The 17,892-nt window shown below is 39.2% G+C and overlaps 1 protein-coding gene across 6 annotated transcripts in view; it reads left to right on the top strand.

Annotated features, from left to right (window-relative positions):
* The window catches only part of carmil2 (capping protein regulator and myosin 1 linker 2), a 135,356-nt gene that overhangs the window by 11,211 nt on the left and 106,253 nt on the right, over positions 1-17,892 (top strand). For 5 of the 6 annotated variants that reach the window (XM_044193205.1, XM_044193204.1, XM_044193206.1 and 2 more), the window contains one exon: positions 8,303-8,391. In XM_044193205.1, the coding sequence (XP_044049140.1) occupies positions 8,303-8,391 (89 nt within the window). Of the gene's footprint in view, positions 1-8,302; positions 8,392-17,767; positions 17,783-17,892 lie in introns of those variants that run through there. The other variant, XM_044193208.1, reaches the window with a different exon arrangement.

Raw genomic sequence — 17,892 nt, 5'->3', positions numbered from 1 at the left:
AGTCTTTACTATTACTGCTTCCACTACCACTGCAGTCTTTACTACTACTTCTAGTACAGTCTTTACTACTACTACAATCTGTAGTGCTGTTCTTTCCTGGCAGCATAGGGCTTTGTAGGAACCTTTTCCTACAAATCTCTCTGTTTCTCTCTCTGTGTGTGTCTCTCTTTCTGCCTCTCTAAACTGATCAGATCATGGAATGATACCTTTGAACTGGGGGTGGGCATTTACCAAATTTTATGGCCATCCACTCTTCAAAAAGTCACATTATGTCTAGTTTTTCAAGCTTAGTGACTTGGATTCAGACTTTCCGAGTTCAACTTCCATAAAATTTGGTAATGATTGATTAAAGTGGGCATGGCTTATTACATCAAATGTAAATTTCTAGACATTTTACATGTCAAACTTCACATGTAGGTCATAGAGAGCTGAATTTTTGACAGCTCATCCACTGGATTGTGACAATACTTTGCCTCACTGCAACCTATGTACAATTCAGTCCATCACTCTATATTATATTTTTCAAAATATGCTAAATCAATTAACATCTATATCTCTAGAAATCTTCATGAAAATGCTACCAAAATTGACACAGACATTCTCTAGATGGCAGACATCAAGTGTTTCAAATTGTGTTCAGATCGGTCAGACGTTGAGTCTGCAGTGATATTCAATATATGCACAACATTTTCTTTTTTGCTCAGTGTTGGATCAAAAAGCACCAAAATATTTGACAATACACTTGAAACCAGAAGAATGATGTGATTTTTGTCAGAATTTTTTTCAACATTTTGATTATCATAGAAAAGGTTTCAGCCGTAATCATCTGGACACTGTTTTCAGAATCAAGACGTTTCGGCTCCCATCCGGAAGTCATTCTCAATTGTGAAAATTGTCAAATGTCTCACCAACAGTGCAATTAATAAGTCACCACTTCTGGGGATACAAAGATCCAGGATTCAAATCCTTATGCTTGCAGGTCATACTCACAAACAATTTGGCAATTCATGCATGTTGTGTGTTTTCAAAAACTCATTAAATGCGAATCCTGCGTGCTTTAATATTATTGTTTATTATTTAGTGGCTATTTTTAAATTCATTTTGAAAAATAGTAATCTTTTGCTGATTACTAACAGTGCATTTAGATAGCCAGGTGGTTTAAGTGGTAACCTGTTCTGCACCCCTTTTAGATCCAGAGGTTTTGGGTTCGAACCCAGGTGCTGGCATTATGTTGTTAATTAAACTTACAGATTCTCTCTTAATTTAAAAACTTTGCACACACAGTATACACCCTCACATTATGGAAAACCTCCTGTTACTAATAATGCTCAAATTTCTGACATAACAGCTTAATTTTAGACAGATACATTTTTTATCAACAAAATGTGAATTTGTGCTCTATGTGTCAGAGATCCTATGTTGGCTCGGTAGTTTATCCTGGTAATCAGTTTTCCCTGTTGGATAGCAGGGTTCTGGGTTTGTTACCACCTTAGGGCAGTCTTCCATATATTATTGCACTTGTTTTATACTATGTGTTTATCATGTACCATCATTCAATGCAACTCCCTCACTTTTTAATATTATTATTTCGCATTTAGATTGATATGCATTTAAAAAAATAGTCATCTTATGCTGACTTATGCATGACAAACAAAAACAACATAACATACTGGCATTTAGATTAATATGCATTTAAAAAAAGTAGTCATGTTATACTGTGTTCCCCTGTCAGACCTCAAGGTTGTGAGTTCTGATCCTGCTAAGGGCACATTAACCAAATTCAATAAAGTTGTACAGATGGCAATGCTGAACAAGTCTATAGCATTTGATATAATTTTACCTGTAGGTGGCACTAAAGGATTTGAAAAATTGCTGCTGGAGCAGCACCTTGCAGTTGTAGCAGGTGGACCTAACAGCTTCCAGCTCTCACACGCAATTGCACATTCTAGTTTCTAGTCTACTTTTTATTCTTCTTCCGTATGTTTTTTGCATTGCTACTACTTCTGCATACTTTCAGCTATAGAAACCATTCAACTATCAAAATGTTCAACTCTTTAAGGACATGGGTGCTTTTTTCTACCTTTTATAATTTTATATTCAACAGTTTTAATACTCTAAGTCAATGAAGTAATCTTCAAATCCTTTTCAAACTTACTCCACTTTGAAATGCTACTAGTTTAATAATAATCAGTTTTCCCTGTTGTTTTCCCTGTTGGATAGCAGGGTTCTGGGTTTGTTACCACCTTAGGGCAGTCTTCCATATATTATTGCACTTGTTTTATACTATGTGTTTATCATGTACCATCATTCAATGCAACTCCCTCACTTTTTAATATTATTATTTCGCATTTCGCAGCTCTTAGCGTCTTTAGGTAATGCAGTTCAGATTCCAATTCTGGCAATTAATTTCACATTTCTGCATTTTCAGCAATGCTATGAAATTTATTCTTCTTCTGTATGCTTTTTCGGTCAACTAATACTTCTACTTGTACTTTCAGCTACAAAAACAATTCAAATGTTATTATTATATTGTGCTCTTTAGGGACATTTATGTTAATATTCAACTTAACTTTTCCAACTCCCAATTCTACCAGTTTTACATGTGAGCGGATGCTGGCCGACTCCACTGTGATTCTTCAAGACAATGGGGCACTGAGCCATGGAGTTAAATATCACTTCCTGCGTCCGCTATGTGGCGCTAGAGAACACGCACTAATCATACATGGTGTTGCCATGTATCAAGTGTAAATCACACAATAAAAATTAAATTAGCCTTTAATTGTCCTCACCCGGGGACTCTTATCAAGCATGTGAAATTTGGAAAAAATCTGATGGAGCTGAGGTAGCACAGTTACTAATTTTGAAACAAGGAAGCACTGTTACCAATTTTGGAACAAAGTGGCACTGTTACTAATTTTAGAACTTTTACTAATTCTGGAACAAGGTAGCACTGTTACTAATTTTGGAACGAGGTAACACTGTTACTAAATTTGGAACAAGGTAGCACTGTTACTAATTCTGGAACAAGGCAGCACTGTTGCAAATTTTGGAAGCCGGAATTCGCTGCATTGCCACGGCAACACCGCTTGAGTAAACGTTAACAGCTTCACAATTTAGCATCTCAAAAGTCTTTAGATTACACTGTCCAAATTTGAAGTTGATCGCATTAATTCTCTAGGAGCAGTTCAGCATCAAAAAATTGCTAAAATTCTCCAAACTATGCTGCATTGCCACGGCAATGCCATTTCAGGAAACCTAAAACCAAACCCCAGACTATACCAGAAAACAAAACACAACCCTTCGGATGTGTGTGCCTGCTGAAAGCAACAGAAGGAGAGAGATGAGAAAGCAAAAAACTACTAGAGAGAGATGTTGAGTTAGTAACATGCATTAACGGGATAAGAATGCATACAGATGGAGAGGGAGAGGAGGAGAGAGGCGCTCAGTTTATCATGGGAAGTCTCCCTGGAGTCTAGGCCTATAGCAGCATGACTATAAGCTTTATCAAAGAGGAAAGTCTTAAGTCTACTCTTAAATATGGAGATGGTGACTGCCTCCCGAACCCAAACTGGGACCTGATTCCACAGGAGAGGAGCTTGATAGCTGAAGGCTCTGGCTCCCATTGTACGTTTGGAGACTCTAGGAACCACAAATAACCCTGCATTCTGGGAGTGCAGTGTTCTAGTGGGGTGATAGGGTACGTATGAGCTCTTTAACATATGATGGTGCCTGACTATTAAGGACTTTGTAGGTGTGGATTAATTTTTGTAAATTCTATTCTGGATTTCAGAGGGAGCCAGTGCAGAGAAGATAATATGGGAGATATGATATGATCTCCTTCCCTAGTTCTTGTCAGTACTGTACATGTGCTGCAGCATTCTGGATCAGCTGGAGAGTCAGAGCTCAACACTAACTTTTAAAAGTGTCAGCTTTTGGTTGCCGAAACTGAAAATATGGTTGCCATTTTTAGTCACCTTATATTTTGAGTAATTAAGATACTATGCAGTTACATGTAAGCTTAATAATGAAAATGTGACGTAAAAGAATGCTTAAAAGCTTTATTACAGTAACTAAACCAAAGTTTGAGTTTTATCTGATACTTTACAGAATTTGAATATTTAGTGTTGCAGCATTATCTGGTCCTGGTTCCGACTGTAACGCAATATTTAATATCGCTACTGCAACAAATACTAAAACTGTATTAATTTTTAGAGAGCAGATTTTGCTGTCCCTAGTTTTTATATGTTAAAATGTAGGGGTCTCACAATTCTCCAAATCCATGATTCGATTTCACTTTCAAGGTCACCATTCAATTCGATTTTCGATTTAAACATTTTTTTCAGCACTGACGGCTATGCCATTGTCATTGTCATCGTCTGTGTCAGTACAAAAGCTCAGTCGAGGACTCCAGGAGAGAGGAGTCGAGGCAACAGGCATTTAACGAAATGAGATATCCTTGTTTTGGAGCCGGCATTTTAAATCGACTCCAATTAAATGCGATGTGTGGCACAGCTGCATCGTCTGTCCATTGTTTTGTTATAGCCTACTGCTGTATTTTATGATCACTGTCAGATGATAACAGTGTTCATGACAACTTATATATTTACTTTTATTCAATTCACAATGTGACATACACTATAGCCTTTATATATTTTATTGTGTGAAGCACTACAAATGTTTGTATGAAAAGTAGGTTACTATACAAATAAAGTGACATACAGTATATTATACATTTGATTGAGGGATATGCAGTATATTATATACAGTATATTATATATGTGATTGAGTTATACAGTTATATAGTATATTATATTATATTATTATTATTATATTATATAGTATATTATATAGGCATACACACAAACACCCTAACAAAGTAAAATTGATCTCAAATGCAGCCCACAGCCCCAATTGTAACTGTCGTCACAGGACTATATGTTTGGAATGATATTTGCAGACTAGACTATATAATGGGCAATAGACTAGACAACATGAAATACAGCAAATTAGTGCTGAGAAGAGAATGTTCTTGTTGATCTAATGTGACTTATTAGTAGCTGTTTGCACTGATAGTCACTATTATAGCAGTTAAATTGGGTGTAGCCGATAAAAACAATATCGAGGTGAAATGTCGTTAAGGAATGCGATTAGAACAGCGCACCTTACAAGGCACTACAAAAAGGTGAAGGGCAGAAAGTTTTCATCATCTAAAATCTTTAATACAACTTGTGAATACAAGAGGATCACATGTGGAGTCCTGCTCCCACCATGGTTTGTATATTCCAGCTGTGTGTCACACCTCTTGTGTACAACACGTGCCGAAAAGACTTCTGCAAAGCATACACCGGTGTATCCTCGCACATAGTCTTTCACCAAACCTCCTCTCTCCTCGCTCCTCGCTCCTCGAGATGCATTTTAGGAATTGAGATGTCCTTCAAGATGGCGAGATCGATTTCCAGGTCACAGGCAGGAGGATGGATGAGCGAGGAGATGAGGAGGCACAAAATAGAGAAATGAAGTGTTCTTTGAAGTGTTCAGACGCGCGCCGGACGTGCATTTTGAGACAGGATGTGCCTGATTTTTCAATGTTACGTAGGTGAAAAAAGGCAGTCCTTGAAGTTTGTTTTATGTAGGAGTTAAAAGACATCCTGATCAATATGAGTCTTGAACTCTTTATGTATTCATTTATATACACACAACAAAAAACTAAAGGCAGTGTATATACACTCATTTTCCAGTTTACTAGGTACACCTAGCTAAAACGAATGCAGTCTAATACTATTCCTGCAATAAATCCTAGAGCCCGACTGATATGGGATTTGTGAGACCAATACCGATACTGATTTTAGCGGGAAAACTTTCACCGATTACCGATACAGCAGCCGATACATAGAATTTTTGAGCTGGAATAAAAATGTGGAGAAAAAATAAAAAATAAAATAAATAGCTAAATAAACATCAGCACTGTATGTTCAGTATCAGTCAATTGCTGATCATTTGAATAAAGAATAAATAAAATAAAATAAATAGCTAAATAAACATCTGTACTGTTCAAATGTACTTAGTTACGTTACACCACTGCTTTCTACTAAACCACACATTCTCTACTCAAGATTCATGCTACAGCTTTGTTCTGATTCTTAATCATTATTTCAATGAACAATTGAACTCCAATCAGAAACGCTTTTTTCTTGCTCATCAAAACAAACGTTCAACATATCTGGTGAAAAAACAGGCTCCTCATGTTATTTATTTACTTTCCAGCATTGCATCTCACCAACGTACGTAACAACGTAGCGTGAAGTGAACACTCAACAGACTCAAACCACCACAGCACCATCGTCTGTTGAGCTGCAGAATAATGAAGAGATGCTCTGATGCTTACCTTTCAATCTCCTACTGACTGACAAACAGTTGTGATAAGTATGAGTGACGTGATGGTTGTCAGGGACAAGATTATATTAGAGTTATATTGAAAGGGGAAAATGAAGGGTTCATTGTTTATTATCTTTCCAGCAATGTTTTTCACAAACTAGTTAGCAACTTACCGTGAACACACTGCTTTGACACCACTATGTGCTGCCCGGTGCTAAGATTATTGTAGCAATAGCGATGGCCCACATTTCCCAGCATGCACTGTTTAGTGCTTAGTTTTTTAGCTGCCTTATGTTCCAAAATAAAAATGTTAGTTTTTGTTAGTGTTTGTAATGTGTCTGTTCGGAACATGGTGGTTTATCAGATCAGAATCAGAAATACTTTATTGATCCCCAAGGGGAAACTCTTTGCAGCAACAGGCAGCATGCACGTTGGCACATGCGCACTAATATCAGTTTATGTTGGTAGTTGTCATTTTTGTGTTGTTTTATAGTTTAAACCATTAATGAGGTGGCTGTTACATTTCCTGACACCAGCTGTATATTATTGGTGAGATTGTAAGAGCTATTTCTTTTCTCTCATGTTATGCTGCTTGTTACTATAGTGACAGTGCATTGTGCAGGGTAAAGTTTCTAGTGACACTAGTACACAAGGCCTTTCTGTTTGACTAGTATACTGAAAATTAAACAGCTCTATATCAGCTCATATCAGAAAACATATACGCCAATACTGATATTAATCAATTGGGTATCTTCCAAAGTAAAAGTCTTTAGTACCAAATTCCGTCTTTGTGTTTTCCCAGACAGTGTTTCTTGCTGAGCTGAGGAATAGTAACACAAAGAGGTAGAGAATATTGAGATATATAAAGCCTCATTTCCACTGCATGGTACGGCTTGGCTCGACTCGACTCGCTTTTGGTATCAGGTACTTTGGTATTCAGGTTCTTCAAATCAATTCAATTTTATTTATATAGCGCCAATTCATAACGGAAGTTATCTCATTGCACTTTTCCTATAGAGCAGGTCTAGACCGTACTCTTTATAATATTAATTACAGAGACCCAACAAATCCCACCATGAGCAAGCATTTGGCGGGGCAAATGTGGCATGTGGCAAGGAAAAACCTTTAAGAGGGCAGAAACCTTGGACAGAACCAGACTCAATGGTGGGCGGCCATCTGCTGCTCCCGTTTTGAGAGATCATCATTGCGACGCTGCGTGAAACTACCGTGACATCATCTTTAACACCGCACAAACACAGGAACTCTCTGTGGATCCTTTCATCGGCAACCAAATAGAGTAACATCTGCCCTTTGTCAATTTACCATGGGCTGCCATTTTTTAAAAATCTGGGTTGAGTGAATAAAAAAATTGTGGTCACTATTGATGGTAGGCAGGTTTGTTTAGGATGTCCCGTGCACAAGTGACGATTCTAGTGATGATTCTCTCTGACCAATCAGTGGTCTGCAGTGTTTTAACTCCACCTTTTAGTATTTGCTCAGCTTGCTTGGAACCTCAACCGAGGTGTTACCAAAAAAAAGTAGCAGGTACCAAGGACTATCCACAACTTTTGTCAATGGAAAACCAAAAAAGAACGGTTCCAAGCGAGTCGAGCCGTGTCGTACTATGCAGTGGAAATGAGGCATAAGAAGATATACAACTTGAAATTGAATGAGACTCAGCCATTCACAGGAAGATGAGGCGTTCACTGTTTCCAAAGCATTATCCCACCAGGAGCCTGCAAAAGTCTCCCCTAGTTCCTGGATTCAAGGATATTGTGAATCGATATTGTGAACTGGAGATGTAACACCACATTTCTCTGCTCTAAACAGTTTCCACACATTGTGTAGAACCGTATAAATGACATTTGGTAATACCAGACTGGAAATTAGTTTTGGACTGTCTGTCTCTCTGTCTTTCTCCCTTCAGTCAGTAGACATCCAGCAGCAGCTGACTTTCCTGCTGTCCAGATCTCCCAGTCTGGAGGAGCTCTCACTGGAGGCCAGTGGACTCAAACTGTGAGTTTCTGTGTGACTGTGGGCAGATACGTAGTCATATAGCAAGGCAGGTAGGTAAGTCAACAAACACTTCCCTCAACAAGATTTGTATAGGTGCACTTCAACAAATATTCAACTTTCTTTAGGGATGCTGCTCAGTGACCCACAGTTTAAGACTGGTTGCACTGGCTGTTTGAATGTGTGCATCAATTTAAAGTAGATTTTCCTTGAATAGAGATTTAAAGTTGTAGAGATGATTCTTAGGTTTTGTAAATGTTAGAAGGAGGCTTTGCACAGGCTGACCTAGGCTGCAGGTGAGGTACCCTGGATTGGCTAGATTTAAAAAGAAAATTGGGATCTAATGGTGGTGTGGTGGAGAGCCCTCTGTACCATTATGCAAATCCATGCCATCAGCCTGCCATGTGGAACGTCCTTGATATAAGACAACGTTCACTTGTGACAACCAGCGCAAGCAGTGCTCTGACAGTTTGGTATTCCTGACTTTGAAATTTGCTTTGCCAGTCTGTGTGGTATTATGGTATCCAGCACAGAGCACACAGTGCACAGGTGGGAGGAGATGAACAAACAGGTGGGAGGTTCATTCAAATGAGGCAGCACAAAGTGAGTTGTTGGTATTTTGGTAGAAATTGGGTCTTAGACTTTACACTGAGAATAGACGTCTCCGAACCACAATGCAACGTCAATCTGCTGCGACTTCTGTGATTTTATTAACAAGAGCAAACTAAATACTTGTACCAACATGACCAAATGCAAAGCAATAATCCAATAACGCTTAAACCTCAATAAACTAATTAAATTAAACACTCCCCAGTCAGTTGATGCGTTTAAATCAGCATCAAAAAACAACATCTGCATTTATCTATAAATTAAAATATGATTTTTGCAGTATATATTGTGCATAGCTGCTTTATACTGTATGAAAAGCTTCTCCTTGGACCAACCAAGATAATTACTGAGCAGCGTAAGCCAACCCCTTCCATTTTCATTTAGGTTTTTTTTAACAATATGCTCTTCTGCTGACCTGGTCAGTGCCTCTACATCCCAACAGCATGATGCAATGTAGTGTAGTGATGCAGTGTAGTGTGAGATGCTGTCAGCATGACACACTATACTGATCTAAGTTTAGTAGCAGATCCACCATTCAGTATCCCCATTGGTATTCAATGTAAGTATGCAGTCCTCCAAGGACAAGAAACTGAAAGAGACAGGCCCTGCCGCCCCAGACTCACATGAAGCTAGCTATTGGACGGCTGATGCCACTATCCTAGAAGCCATCAACTCACTACATACTGATCTACAAGCCACCAAGGTTGAAATTTGCCAGACAATCGACACTCGGATCGAGGAGAACTGTCTGCTCTTGAGACCGAAACTCACAGCACCATCCTCGCCATGTAAACAACTAGCAACCAACACGGTAATACCAACACATGCAGTAACCAAGTAACAATCAGAGGTGAAACGTTTATGCACAGAAGTGAATCAGCTTACAGACAAGTGCATGGATCTTGAGGGGCAGTCTAGAAGACAAAATGTACAGATTGCAATGTTAAAGGATAGGACTGAGAAAGTTATGGAGATAAATACATTTGTTTTGCAACTCCTAAAAGACGTGCTATCTCTGGATGATGCACCACTTGTTGACCATTCACATAGGGCTTTACATAGGCTCCCAGATGATACAGAGCCACCTTGTTCACGTAGTGCGACTCTTTTTGCAACGTGACAACGATTCACCAGCCATTGGTAGACCTATAGCCTGGGGTAACCTACTCAGACTACTGTTCTTTTCTCAAATTGTTTGAATGTTAAAAGTGGTGCCCGGAAAATATGTCGTTTGCGGAGCTATTTTCAACTTCTAGTTCGGAAGTGTTTGGCAAGGCAAGTTAGCATATGATTATGTTCGTGTGTGTTTACTATGTAGCTTTTAGTTTAGTTTTTTCTATAGCTTCCTTTTTGGGGTCATGCCTAACTTTGCAGGTCTTTCTTAGTATAGGCAAGACATTGAGTATTTTGTTTGGAGGGCAGGGCTGGGACTTATATATACAATGTATGCTAATTCCTGTCACACTGAGGGGGGATACTATGGCTTTTTTTAGCCTCAACTATGCAGGATAATGTAATACAAATGAAGAGGGGGAGATGGCTCACTGTGGTCACATGGAACGTTAAAGGAATCATCCGGTGAAAAGGGGTAAGGTACTGGCACACTTAAAGGCACTGTCTGGTGATGTCATTTTCCTTCAAGAAACTCACCTGAACAAAAATGAATATATTAAGCAGAGATATAGATGGATTAGTCAAACTTAACATGTGCGGTTAGATTAACAGGTGTGGCTCTATTATTCAAGAATGGTATGCCTTTTATCCCTAAATCAACTATTGCAGATAAAGAGGGCAGGTATTTAATATTAGCAGTGGAACTGTACTCTTTGCCCATTACATTGGTTAATGTATATGGAACCAATTTGTCTCCAGTGAGATATTGAGTGTATATAGTGACTTTGCTGTTGTAAACACTACTGTTGCTGCTAAGAAACAATATTTAGTTTTTGTCCTTTGCCAATAACATACCTGTTTACTATTACTCTTTCTAATAAACCTTGCATTGGGTTAGTCACTTCATTCAACTCGCAGTGGCGATAAGGTCTTAAAATGTATGTAAAGGGCCTTAAAAAAGGTCTTAAAAGGCATGAAATTTAACTTCAGGATTCCTGCATATACCCTGAAGATTATGCACAACAAATTCGAATAGTTACTAAAGATTTCCAGTCACTTTAGAGAACCAACTTCCCCCCTCTAGTGGCTACGATGCAAAATAACATTCCCTGGCAGGAAGAGTCAATGAAATGTAAATGTTTTTTCTCCCTAAATTATTTACCTATTTCAAAATATTCCAATTTTCTTACCTAAGAAGTTCTTTGAGAAACATCATCGTTCCATTTCTGTGATTATAAGGTTCACAGAATAGTAAGGTTCACCTCTGTAAATCATAATTAGATGGTGGCTAGATCATACTATTACATACCCCTCTTGGATCAAAATGGAAAGAGATGAATGTACTCCTTATAAAATTGGTGCGTTGATCTTATCACTGATAAAAATAGATAAATCAACCTATAATAATATTAACATACTACATAGAATTATACACGTTTGGAAACAGATCAAATCTCATTTTGAAAATTAGTCTATATCCACATTCCTACCAATTTGAGGGAATCCCTCTTTTGTCCCATCTAATTTAGATTCAGTTTTAACACAATGGAAAGATTTGGGGATCCAGACTGTTGGAGACCTGTTTGTAGACGGGAGTTTTGCCTCCTTCAGTCATCTTCAGGTCCAATATGGTCTCCATAGGAACAACTTCTACAGATACTGCAGATCAGTGACTATGTCAAAAAATACGTGCCCAGTCTAGAGAAAACAGAACCAGCAAAGTTTGATGGATTCTTTAAGATGGGAGGCAGAGAAAGACATGTTATCTCTACTCTAAAACTCATTATTATTCAGAACCTCACCTTCTGTGCACAGTGTAAAAACGCGCTGGGAACAGGAGCTGGATATGGAGATAGATGGTGATCTTTGGGATAACGCTCTAGAGAGCATACACAAATTCTCCGCCAACTCTAGACTCTATTTAATGTAAGGTCATCCACAGACTTCAGTACGCCAGAACAAAGTTACACAAAATCTTTCCAGATGTGTCCCCATTGTGTGACAAATGCCATACTGAAGAAGCCACTCTTCTCCACAGTTATGTTCTCTGTCCTAAGTTAACTCCATTTTGGACTAACATATTCCAAATTTTATCAGATATGTTTCAATTCAATTTTATTTATATAGCGCCAATTCATAACAGAAGTTATCTCATTGCACTTTTCGAATAGAGCAGGTCTAGACTGTACTCTTTATAATATATGTTGCATATAGTAATGGAACCTGACCCACTTCTGGTGGTGTTTAGAGTCTATGATCAGTTTTCCCAGCTTAATAAATGTCAACAACTGCTATCTTATGCACTTATTGTAGCAAAGCAACTTATTCTAATGTTTTGGAAAAAGACAGAAGTCCCACCTGTCAAATTATGGCTGGAAGACATGAGAAAACTTTATCACCTGGAGAGAATACGGTTCTCACTATTAAACAAACTGAAACAGTTCAGCAGGATTTGCCATTGCCTTCTCAATACAGTACAATATTTGTGACTGTGGCTTAGTGGTATACCGGGTCGTCCACCAATCACAAGGTCGACGGTTTGATCCTGGCTTCCCCACATGTCGAAGTGTCCTTGGGCAAGACACTGAACCCCAAATTGCTCCCAAGGGCTGTGCCTTCGGTGTGTGAATGTGTGTGAATGGGGTAAATGTGATATGTAGTTGAAGAGCTTTGAGTAGTCAGAAAGACTAGAAAGGCGCTATATAAGTACAGTCTATTTACCATTTACCCCTTTGGAATGACATGATGTAAAGTCCCAGGAAGAGGGGTGGGATAAGGGGATAGCTGTGTACATGTTTTTATTTGTTTGTTTGTGTTGTCTCTAACTCTAAAACAAGGACAAATTTGTAATACTGAATCATTTTTACAACTGTTTCCTCAATTAAAAAGATTTAAATAAAACCGTGAGTAGATGAGAGCTGTGGTGGTATCCCTGATATACTGCATGCCAAGGCTTTGCTCAGCGAGGTCACAGAGAGGATGAGGGGTCAGGAAATAAGGGGAAATTTGTGAAGCTGCTAAACTTAATTGGCAAATTTGACGAGACCGTAGCGTAGAAACTTATGGACAATCCTAGAAATGCCAAATACACACAAATAAAGACATTCAAAATGAGATTTTCCAAAAAATGGCAGAAGTGAAATAAGTGCAGAAATCAGATGAAGCAGAACATTTCGCCCTAATGGTTGACGATAGCAAAGTAAAAAAAAAAACAAATTTCCATTGTTGTACAGTATTTAAGAGGAGGAGAGTTGCATGATGAATTCCTGCATTTCCTGCATGCAGATGGCCTGAATGCTGACTTGCTCCTGAGAAGCATAGAACAGACTCTCAGCCAGTGGAACATTGACAAAAACGTGTGTGGGACAGTGTTACGATGGGGCTGATGTCATTTCGGGGTGCAAGAACGGGGTACAGCAGAAATTAAAAAAGAAGGCGCCACATGCATTGTACAGTCACTGCCATGCGCACAGATTAAACCTTGTTTTGGTTGATGTGGTCAGCAACACTGAAGCAGCAGCAGACTTTTTTAAAACCGTACAAATGTTATACAACTTCTTCTCCAACTCGGTCGCCCATGATCTGTTCATTAAGAAAAAGAGAGAAATGGAACCGACTGCACAGCCAGTTGAAGTTAAGAACCTATCTGACACACGCTGGGCATGTTAATATGCAGCGTTTGTGGCTATCCGGAAATCACTACCTGCAATACGGGCAACACTTCTGGATATCATGTCTCAGTCTAATGCGCGGAGGAAAACTGAGGCCAGCTGGGAGTGGACTTAGTGACAGTTTGACTTGCTTCTCACGCTTTTTCAAGGATCTATTCCGGCTCACAAAATTCCTGTCTGACCAGCTCCAATCTCCCAGTCTTGAGCTTTCCTCAACAATGGACACAGCGAACTTGGTCATAGCAACATTATCAGACAAACGTGCAGAGGAATTGTGAATGGAAATTCGGGACAAAGCAACGGACCTGTGCACCAAAGCCGGCGTAAGCCAGAGTGGGACAACCAAAAGGTGACAGGCACAACCTCCTCGACGTCTACAGGAGTTTGTTGTCAAGGCCCTAATTGAGCACACACGTGTTACATTCCCAGATGTGCTGCCCACCCATTGTTTCTGCCTGGTAATTGACAAATTCGTCTCTTTTACTTAACATATAAAATGAGTTAATTTTATATTTGTCTTTTAATTTTTTTATATTATATGAGAATATAATGCAAGTAACAGGGCTGATACCTCAGTAACAGGGTTGACAACAGTTTCCTTATTGGTTATACTGCTTGTTTAAGTTACAGTTATGGAGTTATAATGGGACATTCATGCCAATTCAAGTCAAGTTTATTATTACCCTGGGCAAAAAAGCCGCAGCCCCAGACCATCACACTTCCACCACCATATTTTACTGTTGGTATGATGTTCTTTTTCTGAAATCCAGTGTTACTTTTATGCCAGATGTAATGAGACACACACCTTCCAAAAAGTTCAACTCTTGTCTCGTCAGAGTATTTTCCCAAAAGTCTTTGGGATCATCAAGATGTTTTCTGGCAAAAATGAGACGAGCCTTAATGTTCTTACATGTCCATGTTTTGCTCAGTCTCTTTCTTATGATTGAGTCATGAACACTGACCTTAACTGAGGCAAGTGAGGCCTGCAGTTCTTTGGATGTTCTTGTGGGGTCTCTGAATGGCTGAAGAAGAACAAAATTAAGACTTTGGAGTGGCCTAGTCAAAGTTCTGACCTGAATCCTATTGAGATGCTGTGGGATGACCTTAAAAAGGAAGTTCATGCTCGAAAACCCTCCAATGTGGCTGAATTACAATTACAGTGCATGAACTGTCAAGTTAAGCTTATTAAGATTATAATGACACGGAAGATATTCCACAGCAGTAATAGAAGTATGAATAAATATCAATAAATAGGGAATTTTAAACTGAAAAGAGTATACTGCACAGCAGTATTAACACAGGATATTGCACAATTATGTCAAGTATTGCAGAGCTGTTAATGATCAGTGTCCAGTTTAATGACTTAGGGTCATATAGACTAACACTTAGAGGGAGGAGTTAAAGAGTTTGATGGCCACAAGCAGGAATGACTTCCTGTGGCGCTCTGTGGTGCTTTTTGGGGGGATGAGTCTTCCGCTGAAGGTACTCCTTTGTTTGACCAGCACGTCATGGAGTGGGTGGGAGACACTGTCCAAGATAGCATGTAGTTTGGCCAGCGTCCTCCTCTCTGACACCACCGACAAAGAGTCCAGCTCCACCCCCACAATGTCACTGGCCTTACGGATCAGTTTAGTCCATAATGTTCTTGGTTTCCTCATAAAAGAGCTTCACTATGGTGCCATCAGGGATGTCATGCCCTTGACTCACAAGCTCTGCCAGTCTTTTTAACACTCCCCCAACACCATCAGGAGCTCCCTTGCCTTGGCTCGCTTCGAAGAAATTCCAGGTGCCACTCTCAAAGCCTCTCTTACTCAATTCAGTACTGAACAGGAAGAAATTACCATTCTGCCTGTATTGAGTACAAGAACAATTGCTGAAGAAGTGGACCACAGACACAGATGGGTGATGGGCTTGTATGTAGTCCAGTACTGGCTCAAGATGTTGCAGAAGCAGAGAGGGTTTGCATCTTCACCAACATATAACACACTTGTGTGCATTGTTGCCTGTTGGTGTGAGGCACCAAAATACACAGCCTGGATCTCAGCACTGTACCTGCACCAGTAGCGCCTTATGCTGAATTGCAGGTGATGTGTTTAATAAGTTAGACTAAGTTAGAAGTAAGACTAGAAAGGTGCTATATAAGTACAGTCCATTTACCATTATCAAGTTAAAACAAGTTGTTCTCTCTCTTAACTCTTTTTCCTCTGATGGCTCTCTGACCTCTGGACACAGGTCCCCTCCACTGTGTAGTCTCCTCGGGGCAGACACATTGAAATCCTTTCTTACTGCAGCGACGCGAGAGCCTGCTTAAGATTCCTGGTTAGCTAAGTACGCACTGCTAACTGAGAGTAAACAACTTTATTTAGTGCCAGCAGCTACATCACAAAGTCTGACAGCTAACTTTATAAGCAACAGGAGCAACGAAGCAAGCCAGCGCCGAGCTGCTAACTCTGCAAGGAGAACAAAGGAACGCCCAACCTGCACATCGGTACACTGCACAGCAAAGACTGCATTTGACATCAGAACCACAACTCTTCCCAGCATGGCTCATCAACGACAGAATCACCAGCTAACAAAGCAGCACACCAAGGAACCCCTCTCCCTTCATGGACTAGTAATGTTTACTGGGCATACCTAGCTAGCATAGCATAACAATGTACATGGCTAAACACAGGACTGTTTAACTTTTGTCAATGTACATATTGATTTGGTTTATTCACTAAGCTTTACTGTCGTGACCTCTTTTCATAGTTACGTTATTGGCTCTGCAACACCACTAAGTTGATGTTAGTTATGCTTCACACAGATGTAGGGTCTTGCATGTAAACTAACCATCCTCTTTTCTAACCTGGCACCATTATCCTACAGGGATCACACATATACTTTGAATTGCTCTTAAATATAGTCACACATGTGGAGAGGAAATTCAAAGCTTCTGCTTCACACGCTCTTTTGTTTCTGACCTAACACGTGTGTTCATACCCGTGTACGCAGAACATACAAAGGCAGAACAAAGAAACATAACGTACACACATTCTTTCTGGCGTGCACCCGACATGCGCACACTAGGGCATGCACACTTGCACACACTCACACACACACTACTTTTGTTCTTTAGCTGCCAACCTCTACTATTCAGAACTCCAAAACCCTTTAACTTTAACTACATATTGATATGGTAATAGTGGTTGTAGTTATTCATTTAATTATTAATCTGAGATCCAAATTGATAGTTTAGTATATTTGTTGTTATTTTAGTATATACTAAATTCATTAATTGGCTATCAATTATCCCTTTTTGAAGGGTGGTGCCCTGAGGTGAATTTAATGTGAGTTAAATTGTATTATTTAAATAAATACTGAATCCTCCTGATAGCCAGAAGTGGGTGTAAATCCGCTACTTCCTCTTATTGCATTTACTGCAATATTTTAATGCCTTTTAAGCTGTTGCACCTACACCTATTCATGAGTAATAAAACGACACTTGAGGCTTTATATTAAAGTTTTTATATGATAGTTTTTGGCCTCAAAAGCTAGTAAAAGTATAAAAATCATACATTTTTTTGCAAGATGCTTTGCACAAAAAAGTGTTTAAAACTCTTTAAAAACAAAAGAAAAATCTATTAAGTTAAGACATATCATGGAAACTAAATTATAACATGTTTTATTGTTTATTCAGATTTACAGAGCAGTTTTGTTCGAGGGACACAAAATGGCACGTTTTTGTGTGACTGCTGAGGGACATGTGGTAAATGACACAATGGTTTTTCTCGCTTTAATGTGACCCTACCATGATGCTTTTACAGATTTACACAGACTCATCTGTATTTCACTGAACCTGCTGGTGACCTCTGCTTCTTGCGAACGCAGCTTCTCTTGCCTATGTGACATCAAGAATTATAATAACAAAGGATGAAGGTTTTGGATGTCCAGCGCATCATTGATATATTTGCCTCAAACCACAACAACCGGTGGATTGTGTTCCTTTGAAAACATCAATGGTGAGTTTGAATATATTTTTAATAATAGGGTCGATTTTGAACCTGTGCTGATGTTTTGTGTGGCCTCGGCTATTGTTTCATGCTCTCTCTCGCTGTGCTCTTGGTAGCCT

The sequence above is a fragment of the Siniperca chuatsi genome, linkage group LG4 (genome assembly GCF_020085105.1).
Source record: "Siniperca chuatsi isolate FFG_IHB_CAS linkage group LG4, ASM2008510v1, whole genome shotgun sequence".
In the NCBI taxonomy this organism is placed as follows: domain Eukaryota; kingdom Metazoa; phylum Chordata; class Actinopteri; order Centrarchiformes; family Sinipercidae; genus Siniperca; species Siniperca chuatsi.
The sequence above is the reverse complement of the archived record's forward strand: the minus strand, read 5'-3'. Positions and strand labels throughout refer to the sequence as shown.